The following is a 24,612-nucleotide window of genomic DNA, read 5'->3' as shown; positions in this document are numbered from 1 at the left end:
AGAAATTCAAAACCTTCAATCAAATAATCACTGCTACATATTATACTACAAGTATGTACTTTTGCTGTCCTCTTCAAGTTTATCCTAGATGAGCTTCTGCTTTATGCTGGAAAATTCAAAGGAGGATTTTCTCTCAGGGAAACCCTCATTGTTTATATGCAGCATACATTATGGACAAAACTAAAATCCTAATATTTTTCTCTAAAAACTAGAAATCATTAAAAGAAGAAGACTGTTTGGATCAAATAGTAGCACACTATAAAATTTTTCCAAATTATTCACTGAGGTCCACATATAATCTTTTATAAATTAGTACAGAATATTTAATGTAATTTAAACACTGACAGGAAATCTATGCTTGCTTGCTCTTCTTTTCATTATTTAAATGTTAATGCTGGAAAATAATTCTAAAAACCTGAACAGTTTGTTGACTTTGCAGTATTTTTTTAATACTGCAAAGAGGAGACAACTACATGTAATTTAATGATGCAGAGCATAAAAGACCAAAAGGGTACAATCAGATGAACCAGAGTAGATATTTTTGTTAATGGGTTGCATTTGTTTGCTCCTTAGGGCAGGAAGTACACATGCTTTCATAATGGTATGTGTCCAGTGAAGATGTTCTAGAACTAAATATACCTTTAAGGCAGTACAGCAGAATATGCATGTTTTTCAGAACTTGAAAATTAATTGACTGAATTATGCATTGGCTAATTAACTTGTGAATCTTTAAAAAGACATAGGAATAGAATAGAAAATTTTTGTATTACACATGGTAATCATCAAGAAGAGAGAAGATTAATGTTTGATATTGCACAGCCACACCTTGACTGAAATTCAAGAACAAATCTGATCTAGCTTTGGTTAGCCAGAAAGAGAATTTTATAGGCAGTCTGATCTTCTCTGAGAGTGAAACCCAGCAGAAAGAAACATGCTTTACAGATCAGAGATATCAGGAGCTGAAGCAAGTAATCATCATTTCTGACGCAAAACTATTTACACAGCAAAATTATAAAACACAGCAAAACCATTTACAATTTCTTGCAAGGCAGGTCACTGGAACTTCTGGACACCAATGGTTTAGATGCATGTGTGTGTGTGGGCACACACAGCACGTGTACATAGACATCACAGCTAGCTCACAGATGGGATTAGAAATATGCACTGAGAAAGAGACACCGTACAACAAATGCACTGTTTGCTGCATTGGTATTTTTTCTTCTATTTTTTTTAAAAACAAGTATTTTTTCTTCCTCCATTCATGACATATTAGTTATCCAAATAAGGTCCTTGGTTTTTCTTGGAAAGATTGCTGTCACAAACAGCAAAGTAGCCAAAATCAGTGCCTTTTCAAGTCAGTTTAATTTTACTACCAACTGTAAATAGAAACACTTTCAGACTAGTTTTGTCAGATGCATCTGACATTACTTTAAAGTTAGTGAAAGGATTAGTAACAGAGATCAGACAAACTGTAAGATGGAACAGTTGACTTATGAGTTACCCTCTCATCTAGCTTTTGTTGACAATACCATGACTACTATAAAGAGAAAGATCTCAAGCACTGCTTAAACTCCCTGTATGCAGCAACTTCATAGCACACAAATCTCACCTTCTCTATCTTGGTATCCAACCCAAGTTTATAACTGTCTTTACAGATATTGATATTGATATACAGACATTGATACTTTATAGAAATTCATACTTCAAGGGCTCTGATTTTTTTTTTTGTCATTGAGCTGGAATTTTTCCTATGGAAATGGAGTTACAGGAACTCAGTATTTTGTTAAACAGCTGTTATGATTTCCATTTAATTGAACTAGTCTAGCCAAAATACACTCTTAGCCATTCATCTGGCCAGAGCATTATGAAGACCAAGTGCTTAAAATGACATTTCCTTTGCTTAATTCCTTGGCTATTATAATACCCATTTATTTAACAATCTTTCTCTCCTGAGTAGATGGTACAGTTTCCCCACAGCTTCACAGTTGGAGATGTCACAGTTTCTAATGTACTTTCACACTGTTGATGTGACCGACATTTCTTCATGCAGCAAGACTATATTCACATGGAGGAAATGTTTTGGTCCTCAGGAATCAATATAATCATTAGCAACAAGACATTTCAGGTCAAACTTTCTTATTTTAATCAACAGCAATGAACATAAAGGGTGCAAGTTTGTCCAAATATTTGACTAGAAACAAACCAACAAAGCTTCTGGCACAAAAAGTGCTGAGAAACAGCTGCATATTTGTTCTATGTTTGCCTCCAACAAAGTGAGTGATCTTAAGAATGAAGTATTGTCCCTTCCCTCTGAAATACTCTCAGAATTCTTAAGTCTCAGATATACATCTTCTGGCTCTTTGCCATAGGAAAATCTCAGCCTATGGCTCATAGGGACTGGGAGTTTGGGCATCTCTTTTCTTGCCTTACCTTTAGCAAGGCAGCAACAATCTCTGCCCACAGCTGACCAAAAAGGAAGGGGAAATTCAGTTATCTAATGCACAAAACAGCCAACTCAAAATACATTGAAAGTACGTTGCAATGTTCCCTGATGTAATTCCATAGTAATGTCATTTCCTTTATAGAATATATCTGGAACTCTTACAGAACACAGGTATGTTCTAGAACATTGTGATGGTCTCATGGGTTTAGAGATGGGTGGTAACTCAATTAGAAATGCATAACGATCTCTGCTGATGGTATCTCTCCTTTTCCCATTTTCTTAAAGGGAAATAATACATATAATTTCCTAAACTGCATTTACTTGCAATTTACCTGAAATGTCAAAGACCCAGTTTTATTAGCAGTCCAACAGTTAATGTATACATAAGTACATAGTTAGGAAATTAATAAAACTACCACATTTACTTTTACCTTTATATTTTACTTTTACCTTTTGAAGGTGAGCAGATGATGAAATGTACAGTAAACTTCTCCCTTTTCCTTTTCTTTACCTACCTGACAAATTTCAGCTAAAGGTTCCATGCAAAACCATTATTCTAAATGGTTGAAAGCTGTTTCTACCCACCAGTTGAAAAAAAATGTCTTAAAAGAGAAGGCAGTGTTGCTGGATATACTGGAGCTTTCTTTATATGTTTCTAGATGAAAATGCTTTTTTTTTTTAAACATCATACATATAGGAAATTATAGCTTCAATCGCTGAAGTACAGCACAGTTTTATACAACTATAAAGCAGGATGTCATAGAGGTAAAAGCTCTTTTTAAAAGGAAGTGTTTCCAGCCAGCTGATAAAGTTCCAATCTTCAGCTCACTATCTGAAAGTCATTGCTATGAATCAAATGAGTTCAAATCAAAAATAAAGCATGGAAAGAGAGATGTGAAAGCTATGTCATCTTTGAACACCATCAATAATAAAACATGCAGAATTTCTCTCTTTCACATTAAGTAAAACCAAGAACTGAGTGGCATAGAGGAGAAAAATCCCCAACAAACTATGTGAAAAGAAGAAGGGAAGAAACTACATTACCCTAGCTTCATCCTTGTGACCACTCAAATTCTCTCATTTTGTAAAATTAATCCAAAAGCCGCTCTCTCTTGCTGAATGCCTATAACAACACAGATGAAAATATACAAAGAGAAAATTATTGAAGAGTTAATAACACAAGTATATAAAAATCGTTGCATCGTTTTTTCACCACTTCTCACAGTGTTGAAAGAGGAGGCAGACACTGACTTAAACAAACTCTTAACTTCTGGTGGGTACATAAATATTGCCAGAAACCCTGAATACAGGAGTGAAAAATGATTGAAATTAATCTTTATTTTAATTTGGAAATGTGGCCATGTATTCTTGATGTCTGATTGCAGTAATGCTGTTTTGCATTGCTCAACAAATTATGGGATTTCCAATGATTCTCACAAAAGTGTCCATCAGGAACCTACTGCAGCTACAGCAGCCCAAAGTGCAATGAACAGAAGAGAGTTTAACACTAGATGGCAATATGCTTTTGCAAAATATTTATCTGAGGTGCCTGTAATAAAGGCAAATATTCTTCAAACTATTGTACTATTTCTTTTTTCTCATGTATGTTTAGACATACAGTTTTTCTTTGGTTTGCACTAAAATAAACTCTAATTTCATGCTATTGTATTTTTTTATTAGTTTAGACAATACTCTGATCCAGGCAGAAGAGATTCACAGTTCAACTGAAAATATGTTACAAATTATTCACTATTTTGTATGCGTGGAAAACGTGAAGAATCACATGTGAAATGTTGACCAAATCTCTCCTGGTTTGAAAACTGAAAACCAAAAGGAAGCTTGTTTTGTGGGCTACCATCTTCCTTCTACTGATGCAAATCAGAGCGTGAACCTAACCATGTGTCTTTTAAACACAGGATTGCTTTGGGTAGCATTTTTTCCCATTATCTGAAACACTGAACTTGCTTACCCACATTTTACTCTCACTTAATCAAATAGCTTCCTCCAAAGCCCATGTCTGTTACGCTGTTGAAATAGCCTGGATTGTGCTACAGTTCTCCACTGTACTGTGGGTTAAAAAAAATCAAAGCATTCTGTATTTTGTGTAAAGCTTTTCCCAATTCCTTGGAAAGCTCAACATATTATTAATCAAACATATAAACCTACACTTTGTAAAACAAAACCCACATTATAATTATCAGCTAAGCTGCTAAATAATGAGTAGCTTGGTTGTTTCCAAGAATTATCAGTATCATTAATCTGTCTCAGCAGTGGCAGCAGCTGAGAAAGGCCTCGGTCAATTCCCTGCATGATTTTAGGTGCATCTTCCTTCTACTGGCACTTCTTTTTCTATAAAAATGGGTTCCTTGAAGCTATTACCACTCCCATACACAACTTATTCTCTCTTCCCTATCCCAAAACAAAACAACAGGGTGGTTGCCAGTACCATTTTTTCTGTTCTCCATTTTAGCTATTGCCCTCTGGATAGTTTATCCCATATTTCTGCAAAAGGCAATTTTACAACTTTTGTGCTCTTTATGGATATGTCTGTGAAGACAAATATGGACAACACAAGATAATAGTAGGTAAGAAAATGGGACATTATTCAAAGTATTTTATTGAGGCTGATTGACATACCTGACAGAACAAACACATTGTTACTTCTAAATTAAAGGAACGTTTCAAATTTCTGTTACCCTGATATGCAATATTTATTTTAGTTTGATTTAAAGTGAGAGAAACTGGACATATGACCTAAAGGAAAAATGCACAGTTTATTTCTAACAGCCATATTTACAATCAATGCAAATTTCCTTGGAAATTCCAAGGAGAGCTTTGAAACACACCACCACTAGCCAGTCTAGTCAGTATTAATAGACACATTGTAGTGACATAAAAGCACAGTCATCCATTTTCACAGTTCTGACAGTTTCATTCAGAAAACTTTTGTGGCAATATTAAAATAAATCACCAGCCTCTCAAGAAAACATCTGATAGAAAAATATTTGAAATGTGCCATGAAAGCATGCCTACGTCCTAGCATAGAATGCTTTACTGATTTAAATGAAGAAGAGCAAATATAACCAAAATCTTCAAGAATCCAAAAGACCCTGAAAGATGATAACAGTACAGGAACAGAACAGAAAGGAGGAGGGGGAGGAATTAAATCTGAAGGAACAGCTAATTTATTAATTCTTCACTAATAATTCAGGATTTAAGTATCAAAAAGTAAATCACTCATAGGGGTCAATGACACTGATTACCAGAAAGGTACAATATTTATGAGAAATTGTTGACTTATACTTTATCTTACCTGGTATTTTTAAAAAGGACATTTTGTTTTTTATTCCAATAGAAATAAAGAAGTTATTGAGAGAACATTTACTCCCTCCCACATATTTGCATTTCAAATCTTGCAGCATTGTGCTAGGGCATGATCAGAAATCATTCCAGCTGAGCAGAACAATTGCTTTAATCATAGCTATTGTAGCCTCTCTCAAAGTTAAATATAGTTATTAAAATTTAAAGAAAGCATCAACCCAAACCCCTCAGGTATTCTAAGGTGCACAAGAACAATAGCTTGATGCTTGATTACACACAGGGAGGTTGTTTGGACTGATGTCAGCACCTGCATGAAACATTTGTGCATTACACCCAAGCTAGACAGCTGTGGCGGTGGCTGGATGGAACAAAATGTTCTTTCAGCACAAGTAATATTTCATCTCTCATTGTCAAAGCAACATGATCCTTCTGGTCCATACAATTCATTAGCAAGTCTAAATAACTAGATAGTGTCACTGGTGTAAAGGCCTCCCATCTCCTAGCCATTTGCTACAACCCTTGCTTCTTTCCTGCAGTGGCAGTCTGGTTATGGGATATAGCCATCCATCACACTCAAGCAAGGTTAATTGAATTTGTTCACAGAATTTGGGGGAAAAAAAGAATTATGGAATTTTGCACTGCACAAAATTCAGGTTTGTGACTCATTGATGGCCCAAGATCAAAACAAGAACCACCACTCTGTGGAATACTGCCAGTTAAACCCCTTTGTTCTCATATTATAGCAATCATCTGTTAAAACACAACTACCAAACTACATCTTAATTGGTAACTCCTCCATGTCAGTATATTTTATGACCAAAAGTTGATAAGTCATAGAGAACTAGAGAGAAAGTGCTCACATTTGCGAGGAGGGAGTTTTACAGTCCAGCGAAACTCCAGATGAAGGTGCTGAGAACATCATTAGTGGAAGAATAGCTGTGTAAACACAAAGGAAAATATATCTGGAATAAGTTCATCAGCTTCTAAACACTTACTCAATATTTGCCTCAGTGTAATGGAGAAGAAGCTGGCCACTGTGCAAAAAAAAGTACTTTGTCTCAGATGACATCAAGAGTGCAGCTTTGAACCCAAAAAGAAGGCAACTGCCTAGAACACTGAATGGCCTGAGAACAGCCACAGCAGTAGTCCTTACAAGTCCAACACTGACTGCTGTCTCCTCTTTTCTGCTGCAATTCAATGAAGGATCAGAGAATATGGGGTAATAAGTGATGTATTCTGCCAGCAGTAAAAAGGACATCATGCATAGTTCTTAAGATCCCCAGGTACCAGTGAAGACCACTTTATTTGCAGGACAAAGGTACTCCATTTTGTTCATATTCATAACTAGCCTCATAATTCATCTCCTCAAAGCAGTTAGACATGCTTCTAATTCAGCCTGAAAGCATGCAGAAGAGTATTATTGAATGAGTATTCTTGTATGCCAACACTGAAATCATTAACAGAAAATGTCTATCTGATTGGGGCAGAATTCCTTTCAAGGCAGGGGTAGTGTGTTCCTGAGGCAAGGCGTGGTGACATGACATGCCTTTGTTTTCCTAGCACAAAGGACCGAAGAAGGCTATGTTAAGCATTAGCCAAATAAAGGCAGCTGATTCCTATCTATTTACCTATTAAAGTTGTTGGAGTTGTATTTTTTTGTTGCTGTTCTGACTGTCAGTTTATTGCAGCTGAAGAAATGATACCATCACTTTTCTTCATCATTTAACCAAAGCATGTAAGGAGACAAAGAGGTACACTGTAAACCAAAGCAAACCTTGAACTGTCTTGACATATTTAGCCTTGATCTGACTGGAGCTGAGAAAAGATGAGGAAAGTCATGGAAGTAGACATGGACACCAAAACTGTACAGAAGCCACAGAATCATGACTTCAACACCAGAGGCTGGAATAACAATCCCACTAAGGAGTTGCTTCAGGCACGGTTAAGAAGGGGAGGCAGGGTGGGCAGGTTGAAATCCTCCTCCACCTGCCTCATTCTCCCCACACTAATTCTACACTGGAGTCTTCCTCTAACATTCTTTTCACTGTGTCTTCAACCAATTCTGACCCTTCTCCATTGTCAATGAAGAAGTAGCATCTCAAGCTGCAAGTCCAATCCTACCCTGTATTTACATATCTGGCAGATTTAACCCTACACTTAAAAGTGGGAGGAGGGTGTGAGCCTGAAAAGGAATATTCATATTGTAATTTGGGGGTAGAGGGTCAAATTTGGTTCTTTGGATTAATAAGCTTTCAAATACAATACTAGCACTTTAACCATCAAACAAATTTTAAAGCACTGGAGCATTGTTAATGAACATTTGCATTCCCTCAACAATGTTAAAGATCCAACAGCTTCAGATATCACAGTACAGAACACAACACAAAGCTGTACTTTTACTTGCTTAGTAATATTACGTTTATCATGATCCTATAAATATTTAATCAGGTTTATTGGTAGATAAAGGCATGTCATCTACACCTCGTATATTGTCCTTTGTACTCCCAAGGAAGTGAGAGAGGTACAATTATTACCTTTATCATTATCTTCTCTCTTCCACCTTCAGCTGTTGCTTTAACACAGGCTGCAAGCATATTAAATAAGCAGTTACCTTGACTTTGGAACAACTAGAGTTTATACACCTCTCACCATGGCACAGCACACTGCTTCATTCTCCCTCTGTGACCTTCAACAGGAACAGAATTAATCAACATGGTGTACTTAAAAACAATTCAAGCCCTTTACATGTCTCTTCTAACAGAATTAGAAACATCAAGATCAGATCAAAGGAAGAAAGTATCAGCTTTAACACTACTATTTTTTCTCATTTTGTTAATATTTTTACACTAATATTTTGTTATCCTCAAAGTAAGAGTAATTTTACCTTCCTAGTTACAGAAGTTTCACATAAAGTGTGAGACAATGGATGCTTGAAAAGATTAAAGTTAAATCTTTCTGCTCTTGTTGTAGATCTGCAGTTCCACCCAGACATATCTACAGTATATGGAGAACCTGAATGGAGTCTTGCAATTGTGAGAACTTGCCTATTTTTTCTGAGTTCTATTTTTTCTGAGGTCTATTTAAAAATCTTGTCTCACAGAGCAGTGTATTTTAGGAGTAGTGTCTGATGCCATGTTCTCTAGAAACAGCAAAACACAGACTCTTCAGAGAAATTGTTGAGGTATGACACAGGGTGTGAATAGCTTCGATCAGTTGACCCATATCTCCCCAGGTGCCTCCAAATTAAAAAAAAAAAAGAAGGCATTTTCTTTCTCAATAAACGTGGGCAACTCCCCACATTTTTTTATTTCTGAATCTCTTAAAATTGTCAGAGATAAAAACAGAAATGAAAGTGTGACCTCTGATTGTTTCACAGAGGAATCTTTTTAGCTCTGACAGATGTGAAAGATACAACATTGTTACCTCAGGAAGGAGAACTGATTCCCCCTAGAGAAGTCTATATCTAATAATCACAACAAAAGTTTTGTTTTGTGCCTTAAACTAGTTTTGGATTACATAACCTTTTTGGGTAGCAACATGATATTTTTTTTTTCAGTAATTTCTTTTAAATTCTTACAGACAGCTTTTGATGACTAAGAAATCACCCTCAATTTTAACATATTAACCGGACTTTCACTAACACATGAATGGACTGAACATAAATCAATAACTTGCAAGATCAATCCAGTCTCTCGCAATGGCATCTCTGAGCCAGAGTTTTTTCTCATTTAAAATATACTGGGGAAATGACAGAAGCAACTCTTGATATATGCACCCTATAACAATGAGAGTGTTTGCAGCAAGAGAAATTTGAAAAGTTAAAATTTAACTAACTGTATGAAATTCTGGGGGATAGTTCTAGAAAACAGCGTCACCTGCTTTGCCACTAGAGACAGCAGATTTAGTTCAATCTACTAAAGAGATTAAAAGTTCATTCATATATCTCTATATTTTTTGCAATGAATTTAGGCTTATTCCTGTTCCTTTGCAACAAAACCTTCTGTTGCTTATTCCTCCTACAAATCACAGCCAAATCCCAGGAAAATCCAGAGATACTTTATAAAAAGACATTTGTTAGCACTGCTCCTTCTAGTACAAAGTGTTCAGAGAAGACTGGGAGCACTAGGAATGCAGATGGTTTAATAGTCCTTTTGCATACAGTAAGATACCCACAGCATTTTCATATTTGGGAAGGCTGACTGACCCATACTAAATTCTAGTTCAGTAACAGAAGGCAACCTCTGGCTCTTTACATTCACCTGCCTTGCCAGGGGCAGGAATTATAGAGCTCAGAGATTTCACTCTATGCTATACATGGGACACAGATATTGAGTACAAATGAGAAATACACTTTTCATTTCATGAGTTCCCTGAAAAGCACTAACCCTAGAAAGGGAGAGAAGCAACTTCACAGCCTGCTCTCAGATTTCACTAAGCACTGCTGACTCCACCCCTCTTAGCTATATATCTACTGTCTCACCACGTGCAGCCAGGGACCTTGATGTGCAAAATAGCTGAAAGCTACCCTCAGGATGAGAGCAAGGCAGCTGGTCTGTGGAATTTGGAGTCTGTGTTTCCTGTTCTGTCTTTTCTGCATTTTTCTTCACCAAACAACAGCTAAAAGAAAACTGAAGTTTGTGTCCCTAGTAAGTATGGGCAAATGAAATTTCTTCAAAACCTGTCACTTACTACTCTTTTTGTACTCTAGGGTAGGGAGGAGGGGGCACATTTTCAAATATTTAAATGTTTCCTTCATATCCAAAATTAATTATTGTATTGTTCCAAAAAATATTCATTTTAAATAAGATTTTATAATTTTGTCTCCTTTATGCACTCCTACATGAACTTACTTTCTGGATGGATATAGAATGCATATTTTATAGAACTGAGAGAAAAATAGCACAGGATTTGGTTTTAAAATGTAAAAGAGACTTTTATAACTAAATACCAACATTGAAAAAACCCTCTTTACCATGGAAGAGTTTCCACTTTTCCAGTGGTTTCAATGGACTAACACACAAAGTAAATTTCACTATATGAAAATCAAACAAGTGTACAATGACGTTGAACAAGCAACACAGAAACCAGCACTGTGAATCTAATGCTATTTGCAATGGTTATGATGTACCATTTGTTTGCAGAAAGCCTGAATCTTATTCTGAACATCACACACACATATCAATAATTTACATAATTTCTTTCCCTGCAGTTTTTGATTTAATTTTTCCCTGCTTGGATTAAGAAATTTAAAAAAAAATCTTAAACTTTTAGAATAATATCACTCATATCTACAGGAATTATGCTGCAAAGCACATGAAGCAAAGAATTCATTGCATGAATGAAAATATCCAATATATCTGTATAAATACAGCTTTTATCTGAAGTGAAATTCCAAAACAGGTTCAATGTTTTCAGAGCAACAGTTTAGCCTGTATTTACATATTAGATAACACTTCTATCACCTCTTGTGATGAAAAAGCCAACATATGACTTTTTAAGGCTAATTTCTGTGAAGTGAGGGAATTTCACAGGAGTCATCCACAGAACTGTTACTTTGAGTGATAGTTTTGGTTTTTTCCTTTTGAATTCCAACTTAGTTATACCAAAATACTAACATTCAAATATCTCTGAAAAATTACTTACGTGACTCTGTTTGTTTTCTGTTGGAATTCCAACTTAGTTATACCAAAATACTAACATTCAAATATCTTTACTTACGTGATTCTGTTTGTTTTCTGTTTATTTAATATTAAGGTCTATACCTTCTAAAATACATAAAACCTCTTTAAAATATAACAGAGTATCCTGTGGTTTTATAACTTGCAAAAATTTATTTGGGCTAATTTATTGTAAAATGCCAAAAAAGAACCAGTTATATTTGTCTAAATAAATTAAACAGGAAATGTAGCCATCTAAATTTAAGGCAAGCACCATTAATATACTTAGCATCTGTCAGATACAGTATTCACTGTCATAGCATATTCCTTGTGACTACACTAATTAGTAATAATCATCACAAAAAATACCAGTAACACAAAAGCAATTCCATCTATTTTATCAGGTATTTCGCCATGGTGATCATACCCCACAGGAGTTTTTCCCAACTGATAAGCACAAAGAAATTGCAAGACAACAGGGATATGGCCAACTTACCAAGGTGAGTTTGTTTACCTGGGCAAAGAACTGAAATATTGAAAGATGTTGTGTTGATATTTGGGGGTTGGAACTTTGCTTTGGAGAAAGCCCTTATTAAGTTGCCATTTAAGGACAGCCAAGGAACTTATGAGGAAACAGCAACATCACTCACTAATTTTGAATTAAACTGAGCCAGCCTGTTTTGGTCCAGTGTCAGCATATATTGAGCTTTTTGATTGCAGACTAGGGTCTTCTGGGAGGAGCCAGGCACTGGTGACCATTTCAGAAGATTTAATCATCAGTAGCAGAAGGTGATGGAAGCGCTGACAGACACAACCCTCCCTCAATCTCTGCTGAATAGGAGTGTTTTCTCACTCATAAACTGTTAAGTTCAGTACAAGCAGAAACTCTTCTTATGCTATGCCCAAGAAAGTTGATTTAAAACTCGTTTAGTGCAGGCATTTGTGGAATCAGCTGTTGGTGGTAACCAGAAGCAGCACAGACACTGTAGGTGACCGATGCTGTGCCTGCCTTGACTGTAACTTCTATTAGCTGCCATCTCTTATAAATGGAGCCATGAGTGAACTGTAAGGCTGTAATGCAATATTTGGACACTGGGTGTTTTTTCCCCTCCCACTGGCCTGACCCACTACGTCTGTATGCTTGTGCTTCATTCCTTTTTGCCCAAGATATGCTATTTGGATGGCAAAAGCTGCCAGTTATTTGCCCAGCACTCAGAACCAGGCAGTCTCTCTGAAGTAGTTCGAGAAATGTGGTTGCCCCAGATAAATGGCTACAGTGCATATGGAGGCAGACTGTGAGGTGTGTCTCTCTGTTAGGCACACGCACCTTATGTGCAGTGTCTCTGCAGTGGGTCTCTCACCTAAAAGAACTTGCCAGGTCTCCCCCAAAATCAGAACAGAACAAACTGCCTGAGGGGGTTCCTCCTCCCCATGGTTCTTAGGAGGCAAAACTGGTCTCCAAAGCAAAATGAGGCCTATTTCTGCTCAAGTCAACTCCCTTGAAGAAACAGGAGTAACAGTAGATTCCCAACTCAGCTGTGACTCAATCATTCCATATAAACGCTATGCAAGTTCAGCAATCCATGCCAGCTTGCTCCAAGGCATAGAAGACTTCAAGACCCAGGAGTCAGGACTTAACAACATGCATATTAGGCAAGTTGGGGCAGAAGCCTAAACCACACATACTCCCTAGGAAACTGGGTGCACCATTCCAGCACAAGAAAGAGGTGATCATGTGCACACACAGTGGGTCCTGAGTAACTCCTAGATGACTTGGCTTTGAGCAGGAGGTTGGACTAGAGATTTCCCAAGGTGCCTTTCAGCCTGAATTATCCTCTGATCCCACAGCTTAGAAAATTTCTTTAGGAAGCAATGAGTAAGCACTGTATTTCAGATACCAGTGTACAGTAATGATTACATGAGCAAAGTGGAAAGTATTTAAATTTAGGCCAGGAAACACCATGTACAAGTAAAAAGATGGCAATATAGAGACTGTTAGAGGGACACTGTGTGTGATTGCGGTGGAGTCAACACCCCAGGGGTGTTTAAGCAAAGAGTGGATGGTACCTAATTCCACGGTCTAATTAACATGGTAGCATTAGGTAATAGGTTGGACTCAGTGATGTCCAAAGTCATTTGCAACCTAACTGATTTCGTGATTTAGTGATTCATATGTCATGTGTTCACAAAATTATGTAGGTAAGTTGAAAGATGTTCAGCTAAGAGCTACCAAAATTTTGGGACTGGAAAAATTTTGCTTTGAGGTTAGAGAATTGTCATCAGTTTCATTTAACACAGAGATAAAGTGACTTGATTCCATTTTATGGATTATTGTTTAACTGTGAATAAGATCTGTGATGGTGAATGTTATTCAAAATTGCAACAAGATTCAGTGACTGAAAGTTGGGAACACAGTCAGGCAAGAATCAAAAAAGAAATGTTTCAGACTGTTGATAACTATTGTAGCAAAATGCCCAAAGGCTTGGAGGACTTTTACTTCAAGACTTCTATTCTGAAAAACTAGATCTTGCCCCAGGCTAAAAGTGTAGCCCCCAATAAGGAATCACTGGTGATACTCTATGGGATTTGTATCCTGGATGTGTCTTCATGGACAGGTGGCTGCTCTGTCTGCACTCCCAGTTAATCAGCTCTGAGACAGCAACAGAGTAGAAAGTAGACAGATGGTGTTGGAATATCTCTATGCCTGCTTTAAGTCTCACTAGCTCAGATAAACATACACATAGCTTTCCACAGAGCAAAATACAAAACTGCATCTACCAGGAGTCATATCTAATGTTATCCAATACCATACATGCAGCAACTTCACTAATTTTTTCTCATGTCTTCTTTCCTAATTAAATTTGAAAAAGGAAAAAGGTCTTTATTAAAATAACATCAAATATTATTGTATTCTTTTTTGGTTGTAGGAATGGATGCATAGCACATTTCTTTAGCCTCTTATGCTCTTGTGTTACTTCTACAGCTTGGCATACAACAACAGTATGAGCTTGGCCAGTACATGCGGAGGAGATACTCTCATTTCCTGAGCGTTGTATACAAGCAGTGTGAGGCAAGTACTGGATCTGGGCAGGAAGATGGTTGTTAATGGGACTTCCTGGATGCATAAGAGTCTAAACCTGGTATAGTTGGAGAAAATGTAATACCAATTGAAGTCAATGTCATTCCAAAGTATCCCTGAAACTGTAGTTCAGCTTTTATCCTGATGGATAACTGAAAATCACAAAAGCTTTTAGGCTGCACATCAGGTTCAGCTCCCTCCCTGCTGTATGGGAGAGCATCTGTGTCAAATACCTCCAATGCTACACTTCTACATGGAATGCAGGTACAACGCAGTTTTCATCTAGGTTCCAGCTTTTTAGTGCACATGCCATGTCCCAAAGCCTAGAGGGTCAAATAGAGTCAATCTCATGTTGTCCCCTAGGATTTCTAAGATGTTAGCCTGCTGCAGCTCAGTTGTCCAGGAAAATGTTATTCCAGCTGCAGTCTCTCTCCTTGTTTCTTCTTTCTCACAGACCTTCTTCATGCCACTCCATTTTAATGACAACTTCCCCAGTACCAGCCCCTTTTTTCCTACCAAGAAGACAATAAAGTAAACCTAACGAAAGACATTACCATCACAAATGTTTATTTTTCTTTTTTTTCCTCCTTCAGATTTATGTTCAAAGCACTGACTGTGATCACACACTTATGAGTGCTCAGGCAAGTCTTGCCGGACTGTACCCACCAACACAGGACCAAATTTGGAACCCCAGAATCCTTTGGCAGCCAATTCCAGTTCACACAATGCCACTGTCACAGGATAATGTGAGTATAAACTAGGGGGCATCTGCTTTCCCTTGATCATTAGTAAAGTACATAGGATATGAGATAAAGGTGCAGCAAAAAGTGCATAGTAAAGGCAATGAAAAGAACATTGTTACAAGCATTTTGCAGGAAGGCTTAATAAGCTGAGTAAAAGTGTTGGTAAGTATTTCACAGGAATGGACTTGCATATCAGAGACATGATCTTAACAAAAGAGAAAGAAAAATGGGAGTACTGGGTGTAGAGAAAAAGTTCATTTATAAGGTGAGTAAATCACAATACAAGTAGATTAATCCTAAATTTAATGCAAATATGGTTTTCTTTGTGTGAGAAGACGAAAAATACTTAATCTCACTAGTGCTTCAGTATTGCTTAGTCCACAGCCAATGAAGAGGACAAAAGAATCATTCTGGGACTTACATTATGGTGAGAATTGGGTTACAGGATTGTTTTTCATGCACTTGGCAGGTCAATGCATGTACTCCAAAGATTGGTGCGAAAAGTAAAAGGGGAAAGGAAGGAAAACTCAGAGCTTTAAGCACAAGTTCATAGGGCAATGTATTTATTCACCTCCCCTCCTCAGCTCCTCACTTTGGAGTGGTAAGCAATCCTGTGGATACCAGCTCTGTACCTTGCATATACTTGTTCTAGAGGGGAAAACTGTGCAACTGACTGGAGATGGAATCTCCTGTGTGTAGAAAATCTATGATAAAAAGTTAAGATCGGGAGTGTGCAGCATGAGTCCCAGTTTATGAGAGCAGGCTTGCACATGTGATGCAAGATAAATTGTGTGGGCTTTACAAGTCTAGTTAACACAGTCTATGATGACAAGGGAATCACGTCAGATAGGACATGGAGCAATGGTTTTCACCTCAGGGTAATGACAGCATGAAAGTGGAAGGCATGGAGACATGTCTTCCTCTTCACACACACAGCTAGGCACAGTCAGGAGCTGCTTCTGACACTGTCACAGGTGGGGATATCCCAGCAGAGAGACGAGAATACCTGGCCAGTACCAACACAGATGGCACACTCAGCAAGCAGGTGCTGCAATTCACATCTAGGGGAGCAAGTAAGTTTATTCCAACAAATCATGAAGTCATGAACACATGCACAATTTTCATACTTTCTTCAGCTATTTTTGTTTTAGCTTTATTTATCTTTACTACATATACAGGCTAAGCCCGAGACCACATGTATCCTACAACACAAAACAAGTGTCCCTTATTTATTGGTGAAGTCACGCCTGTTCGTGAACCTATGGCTACAATTCACAAATACCTTACTATCTTGTGGAATGCATAGTTTGTGTTTCTAAAAAGACTGAGGAACTGCTGTGAAGCATTCGAAGTTAATTATCCTTTCAAACCTCTCAAGTTCTTTTCAAAGTTCTTTTAATATTGGGACTATATAGATGGGGCTACATTACTGAGAAAAGGACAAAAAAACACATTAGGAAAAGCACTGATAATATCAGTGTAAAATTTTAATTTTTGTTTAAAATTTAATACAGAAAAAGAGAATAAAATAAATTTAGCTAACATATATAAATACATATAAATGAAATAACAAGTTCTTAAGTTATTCCAGTCATGTTTAACATTCATATATCTTAGGTTGATGAAAGACAAAACCGAGTTACAGAAAGTTCATAAATTTCTACAGTTTAACTGAACTACATGAAGCTGTGTTAAACAGACTCAATACAGCTGAATATGCACAAAGACACTTACTGCAGTCCAGCTGCTGCTTTGCAATTTGTTGTAAAAATGTGATGGTGTATGCAAAGAAAGACTGAACACAATTAATGAAATCATCCCTGGAGAAGCTAAGAACAAAGGAGTTCATGAGGGCTTGTCTCAGTCTTCTGTCAAAGGACAAATTTCATCTTGTTTAAATGAATCCTTTAACTTTGAACTACTGCAGCTATTACTCCTCTGAACATTTAAAGATTCTTTTGTATGTAGTCATCAATATGACTCCTAGAGTCCTGAAGATGAATATCCTTGAAACTACGTTCCCAAATTATTTTTCAGCTTGTCCTAACTAGTGCAGCAGATCAGAACAGCAATCCTGCAAGGGTATATTGAATTGCAGAACAAGATTCACCTTGCCTAACTAGGATTTTGTAATTTTCTTTCCAGTTGCTATACCTACCTTTCTCACACTGCCCAAAATACAAGGAGCTTCTGAGAGAAACCTTTGCAACAAGGGATTTCCAAAGGCAATTCAAGCACTACAAGGTAAAGTATTCTCAGTTCTGGAAATCCAGATAAAGTGTACCACTTCTTCAACATTATCTAACACATGGGTTTAAAAAATAACAGTTAATATGATCCCTTCAGATCTCAAATCTTCAGAGTGGGTGTAGACAACATACCCAAAAACCAATTACAACATTAGAGATCCAGCTGGACTGGGCTGTTCCTGACAATTGAAAATGGCAAGCCACAGAAAAGATAAATTATTGACCTACTTGCAAAAACTTAGTTTCGAGGGGACTAGACAAAACAAAAACTCAGATAAAATCAGTGTCAATGCCTCTCAAATTATTCCAATACCTCTCTCTGTTTACTCCCTTGTAAAGAAACTCCTCTGACATCTCTGCCTATACAAGTCTGTGAGTTCAGATTAATTTTCTCAGCTCAGTTCCTCAGAATTTCTATAACAGTCTCAGTGTTTTTCTCAAGTACCTATTCATGTTTTCCACCCAAAATCTTAATTTTGGTGTTCTCTTATGTTTTGTGCCTGTCTTCATATGGTATCCTTTCCTTTCTTTCTCCATCATCAAAACCTTTGCATGTCTATATAACCAGATGTTTATTCTGCTGCAACCTTCTACTACACATGTGTATTCATCAGGACACTATGATCCTCACCTGTTTTTCTATTATCTTTCACCATTGACTTCAATCATCCATTTGTGGCTCTGCATCTGGGTATTATATGCAAGTAAATCACCATTCCCATTTTACATCAGCAAATTTACATCATACCTCTCCTTCTCCTGAGTACCAGTATCAGAATAATTCTGTTTACCACACTTCCTTTAAGCACTTCTTGGATTTCTGTCAGACTTCTTCATATATCTGTGTTCCCTCTACTTCTTTCTAAACATTTCCAGCAAGCATAAATAATCACCATACTTCAAATCGGAACTAAAATCACCAACCTTGTCTAAATGAATAGGCCAAATTCTCTTACCTCTAGGCACTGGTTTATTGCTTAAGTGCAAAGTGCGCTTAAACAATGAACCTTCTTTCTAAAAATTCCTATGTACTACTATGGCAGGCAATGTGTAGAAATCCTGTAAAAATGCCCTCAGTAATACAAGTTTGGATATTTTTTTTTTTTTGTATTCCAGCAATTTCTGAAGTTTTTAGCCACTCATACAGGATATCCATTGAAGAAGTTGACTAGTGAAAGGATTTGGAAGCTCTCTGACACTTTACAATATGAGGTAAATAGAATCATAGAGTCATTTAGGCTGGAAAAGACCCTTAAGATCTTTGAGTCCAATAGAAATTCCTACACTTCCTTCAACCTGGTATTTTTATTTGATTTATTTTTTTATTGTAAGTCATAAAAAGATCATAGATCTGTGCTTCAAATTTTTTTTTACACATCGACTACTTGGAGCTTCTTTCCTAGAAACCCTCATTTAACATCAAACTTACAACTGAAAATCCTGTAAACACTCAAGGTGTGAGGCTGCTGTGTGTCATCTACCCCTGTAAGGAACACAAACCAGTGGTCTTTCATATTCAAGATCCAGCCAGTGACTGCATATGGAGAATTAGGTAAAAGCATACCTTAGGATAAAATTGTCTTGTAACTCCCCCAGACCCCACTAGGAGATATACAGAGATAAAAATATGTTGCTGGCAAAGAAACATAAGCATCCTTCCACAAAGATTTTATGCAAATTGAATAAGCAAGAGAAGCCATTATTTGTACATTGCCAGTAGTGGACCGAGTATTTTCAGGAATTAAGCAGCCATTGGAATGACACAAATTGCTATTTGTGCAAGTTTGGGAGCTTGTTCTAAGCAAAGGTATCACAAAAGAGCATGGATTGTATTAAAAAGGGGTACTATGCTGCCAAACTGGTATGGGTATCTGGGCTCCGCAGTCTGGAAATGTCATGATTTGAAAAAAATCCTGACTGCCCTTAACTTAGCAAGAAATCCCTCTTCCAAGTTGAGATTTACCTCAGCTGACATAAAATTGCAGTCTTGTGTTTAAAAGTTATTTTTGAAGGCAGCTTTTGCTACACTTTCATGCATAACTATTTATAAACATATATTAATGATAAATTGGTCATCAGTACTGGCATATTAGTGAGGGAGTTTTAAGGTGGATTTCAGAAGCAACATGTAATATTTTACAGGGTGTGATATGAATGAGTTTACCTTCATTCCTGCAGTTTTTGCAAAAATCCAACTTTAATCAAAGCAGACTTGAATAGAATGTTAGCCAGGGCCTTAAGTTAAATGAAATGTTAACATGCTGGGGCATCTCACCGTAATTTCAGTGAGGTCACCCTTCCATGTTTTCCAAATGCAGGACCACAACTTTCTATTTCAATAGTTAAATCATACTGAGAATCTGTGTCACCAGACAAATTTGGAAAATCCACAGCTCCCATCAAGAATCTAGCTAAACACTGGAATTAAAAAAAAAAAAAAAAGAAAGTGCTTCTCCTTCTAGTGTTACATTTGATGAGCCTTGGTCTTTGATACTACTGACTGAGGACTCCAAGGGTATCAATTAAGACATCTGCCATAAAAGCCTCTCTCATTTTTCAAGCATACAGAGAGAGAGTGCTTACACAGTTTTTAAATACAATTCTTGAAATTATAGTAGCACACATCTCTCTGTATTTGTTACTTTCAGCTAAGTGTTATCTGACTTTCAGGTAACTCGGAGACTGAGGTGTTTGCTTGCCTACAGACTGTCTTAAATAGCATGCAACCATCCAATTCTTTCCTCAAGATATAAATCACATTTATTAAAAGAGAAATGGATAACATTGTGATCTGAGCTGGTCTAACCAATAGCACATTCTATTGTTTTCTTGTTTAAACAAACCCTTAAAGTAGTTGACATTTTCCTTTGAGTTCACTTGTTACAAGAACACTCCTTTTGGTGAGCTCAGTCCAAAGGTTACATTGCTCTAAAGGAAAATTACCAACCTTGTTTAAACAGGAATTCAGGGTACTGCAAACCAGGAGTGTTGTGTATATTTTCCCTTCTCAAAGTTGTGATCACTTATGTACCTTGGACTGCATCCCCAAGGAAAGACTAATCTGCTCCACTTTAGCTTGAGGACTGTGACAGTACCCAATAGACCACAACAGGTACAAATTTCATTTATATCTCATCCTTATACATCTACTCCATACTTCAGTACATCCATACTGCAGCTATACATTGATCTCTGTATTCCTCTTACACCTGAAAGCTACCAGCCCTTAAAATCCTGATGTTTATACAGGATTTGTTTCAGTAAAAATACATCCCAGCACATGACTGGAAAAGTAATATAGTGATTTTTTTCACCTGACAACATAAAAAATGCCAGTTGCTTTTTGTGTAATTTTAGTATTACTAATAAATATTCCTCCTCTTGTTGAAAACTGCCCTTCAAATATCTTTCAAGCATTATGATGCTATAAATAGGAATGCTACAGCTGTCTAAATGCAAAATACAGTCATTATTTTATTACAATGAGAAAATGTTACTGGAGTGAAACATTTGGAATTTGTTCTGAGAAGAATTTTGTGGCAGAATAAATAACAGTTAGCATTAGGAATCAGTAAGAAAATCAGCATGTTTTCTTTCTTCACTCTAGGATATTAACAATTACACTTTACCTGTTTGGGCTACTCATGGTGTCAGGACCAAGCTGATAAAGCTGTCAGAATTGTTATTGCAAGCAGAATTTGGGGTCCACAAAAAAATACAAAAATCACGTTTGCAGGGAGGTAAGCTGAATTCTTACCCCATTTAAAACCAAAAGCAGGATGAGAAAGAGGAAAGGGTATATGACAATGTTGCTGATTTTATGGTAGAATGGTGAAAGATGCCATTATGGGGATATTGGTGGGCAGCACTGAAATATTTTGATTAATGGAGAGGGAGATGGTGAGCATATGTATCATGAATACCCTAATCTAACATTGTAATTGAGATATCATTTAGATTACACTGTATAAGAAATTCAATATAACATACAGATTCTTGTTGAATTGAATGAAGTCTGAACTTAGCATAAGCCTCCATGAGTAACTTACTTAGAAAAAATATTATTTGTAAGAATGGTGATTTTGTTGCCTAACAGTCTTCATATTCCACTACTGAGAGTCCTAAAATGAGATTACCAAACTGCTTCTAAACCTTACTCTGCTCAGAAAACAGTGGCTGAAATTTGAAAGTACTTTATACCTTTTTTATCACTCATTCTCCTCCAGTCTTCCACTGTCATCTTTTGAGCCTCCTTTTTGTTTTATATGGGCAGTGTACAGGTAGGATCTGTGAGCTAGGAAGACAAATGAACATATAATAATGAATTAATTTGTTGCATTTTTCAAAGCTCCAACTTGTAAAACTTGGCACAAAGTTCAAACCTCTGCCCTTGCTTTACTAACCATTGCTCTTAAAAATGTGCCAGAAGCTAAAGACTAATTCTGTCTAATTTGCTAGCTGGTGCAGTTCTACTTTTAGGATTTTAACCTGTCAACATGGCAACCTTATATTAACATACTAGAGCAGCCATTGATTTAAACCAAGTAGTTTGTCTTAACAGTTTTTCAGCAGTTAACATTAACAAAACTCAGACAACCACACAATTTATAAAGCCCCAGAGTCAAGAGGATATGCTCTTTCTTTTTTCTCTGGAAAGCAGGAAATCACTAAAGCTACACAGACAACGGGGTAGCACTCATTACTGTGCTCTTCTTGCACTGTTCTGCTGGCACAAAGTAACTATGAATGAACTGTTTGAAGCTGTTGAGGCTATTAGGGATCCCCAAAACATTTTACACAGAAGTAAAACAGACCCACTGCTCATTTGAAAGATACTGTCACTATTAATCAAGGCAATCTGCACAAATTACCAATTGAGTTAATCGAACAAATCTGGTGCACTTAGTGACAGATTGCTGAAATGACAACAATCGATACAGATGTTAACAAAGCATCTCTTTCATCGTCACTGCTTCCCCATTTTCTTTCAGGTATTCTTTTAAAAACTATTCTAAAGCATATCTTAGATGCTAGAAAGCCTTCATACCACCAAAAAATGGTTATGTATTCCACGGTGAGTGCTTTCTGTTTCTCTTGTGCTTCCTTTCTGCAGTTATTAAATGCAGTGAAAGCTGTGAACTTCTATTTCCTTCATGAAATACAGCTACAAGCATTTTTTTTATTTGGTTAACCTTAAACATCCTCAGATTTAAAAAAAAAATTAATGAACAGATATTACTTTGAAACCTGAAGCATTCCTGGCTTACAACTTTCTACTGAATGTCATGGTTTTTTCATTGTAATAATGTTTTGACTGAGCAGGGAACTGGAAAAATCATGCCTCATGTTTTATTAAACCTGAATCACAAAGTTAATTTAAAACAAAATCTCCTTCTTCCTGCATCTTTCTCAAGTGCATATGGGGGAAAAAAAGAAAAAAATTAAGTTACAGTTATTTTATCAGGATTTATGAAGGCAGTTACTCAATTTCGATCTTATATTTTTGTTTAGAATGTACAAATGCTGCCATTGGAGGAGGAAATTTTTTGATTGCTTTCACTAAAAAGTTCCTGTTACTAAACTGCATTTATATAATGACCTATTGGGTATATATCAGCTAAAGAGCTTACTGATCTGATCTCAAATAGTTCTTACTTAACAGGCAAAAACCCTAGTTCTTTTTAAAGAAGTTTTAACAGCTCCTATTAATTTTGTAAGAGCTGCAAATGACTAAGGCTTCTTAAATATTTACATATATGTACACTTTATACATGCAGGACTTCAGTTTATATAGCCATAAAGGGACAATATTTGCTCAACAGTGCAAAGGGCAGGTACTTTTGAGGCTCTAATGAGGTTAATATTGAGTGGACAGATAATGTGAGGGAAATATTGCTAAATAAGAGGTTAATGCAATCATTTTCAACAGACCTTTAATTAAAGGTTTCTTCTGTTCACAGCATGCAGCCACCATTGCTGCCTTACAGATGGCACTCAATGTCTTCAATGGAAAATTGCCTCCTCACAGTGCTTGCCATTTTTTTGAACTTTACCAGGAAAAAAATGGGCAAGTATATGCAAGCTATACTGCTAATATGTACTTTTTCTAAGAAGGAATTTTCTGATACCCAAGACTAATTAAACCGGATACGTGAGGTTTACTATTCAGGGAAATATTACACATTGATTTTAATTATTGTAATTGCATTCATTTTAGTAATCAGTAGCAGAATAAGCCTGAAAACCATATCTCTATATATACATACAAATATATAGCTATCTTACACTTATGAGAGGTTGTTCTCCATCTTTTTTTAATCTATTTACCTCCTTAGCAAAGACAGCAAACTACATGCACATTGGTGCTGACCCTGCATTGCTTAAAAAAAGTTCTTTTCAGACTACTAATTACATTAGTAAGCCATAAACATATTAGCAAGCAGACAAATAAGGTGGCTAAAAGTTTGTCCCAAAGTACAATAACTGCAGCATGGAAAGGCATGTGGTTTTGCACAGCTAACTTTATTTTGACCCCTCTGTATTTTGAAACAGGCAATACACCATAGAAATGTACTACCGGAACAATTCCTTGAGGGAGCCTCACCCCCTCACTCTCCCTGGCTGCAAATTTCGCTGTCCCCTAGAGAGATTTACTCATCTGGTCTCTCCCATCCTCCTACCCTATTGGACAAGAGAATGTAGGATGTAGGACATCAAAAGAGGTAAGCTAAGTGCTTTGGGCACATGTACCCAGAAGTAAAGTCAGGATTACATCTTGAGCCAACAGCTCATTTGAAGTGACAGTAATTTTCATGAGGGTCTGCTCTGAAATGAAAAATATGCAGATCCAGGAAAAGAGAATTGTAACCATGGCTGTCATTCCTACTCCATCAATGCATTTATCTATTCCAGACCAACTTTCTGGTGAAATGAAATCAAGGTTGATCTGACTTTAGGGTACAGTTTTTCATGTGAGGTTTTTTGTTTTGTTTTGGTTTAGTATGATCACAAAGATCTTCAGTTACTGAAGAAGTACATAAAAATGCACTGACTTGCAACAGTCACCTTTTCTTCTCTAACTGCAGAGTGTTTGTCCAAGCTGATTAACAACAGTCAACAA

General features: G+C 36.7%; 1 protein-coding gene across 1 annotated transcript; it reads left to right on the top strand.

The window, feature by feature from the left end:
* The first annotated feature begins 10,296 nt into the window (after nucleotides 1–10,296).
* On the top strand, nucleotides 10,297–24,201 carry LOC120504121 (prostatic acid phosphatase-like). The gene is made up of 10 exons (XM_039713309.1): nucleotides 10,297–10,410; nucleotides 11,826–11,921; nucleotides 14,405–14,491; nucleotides 15,094–15,246; nucleotides 17,389–17,487; nucleotides 18,609–18,704; nucleotides 21,100–21,232; nucleotides 22,484–22,566; nucleotides 23,453–23,559; nucleotides 24,045–24,201. The coding sequence occupies exons 1-10, from the start codon at nucleotides 10,297–10,299 to the stop codon at nucleotides 24,199–24,201; spliced, it is 1,125 nt and encodes a 374-aa protein (XP_039569243.1).
* The last annotated feature ends 411 nt before the right edge of the window (nucleotides 24,202–24,612 follow it).

Source organism: Passer montanus, unplaced genomic scaffold (genome assembly GCF_014805655.1).
Source record: "Passer montanus isolate IOZ18808 unplaced genomic scaffold, ASM1480565v1 scaffold10, whole genome shotgun sequence".
In the NCBI taxonomy this organism is placed as follows: Eukaryota; Metazoa; Chordata; class Aves; order Passeriformes; family Passeridae; genus Passer; species Passer montanus.
The sequence above is the reverse complement of the archived record's forward strand: the minus strand, read 5'-3'. Positions and strand labels throughout refer to the sequence as shown.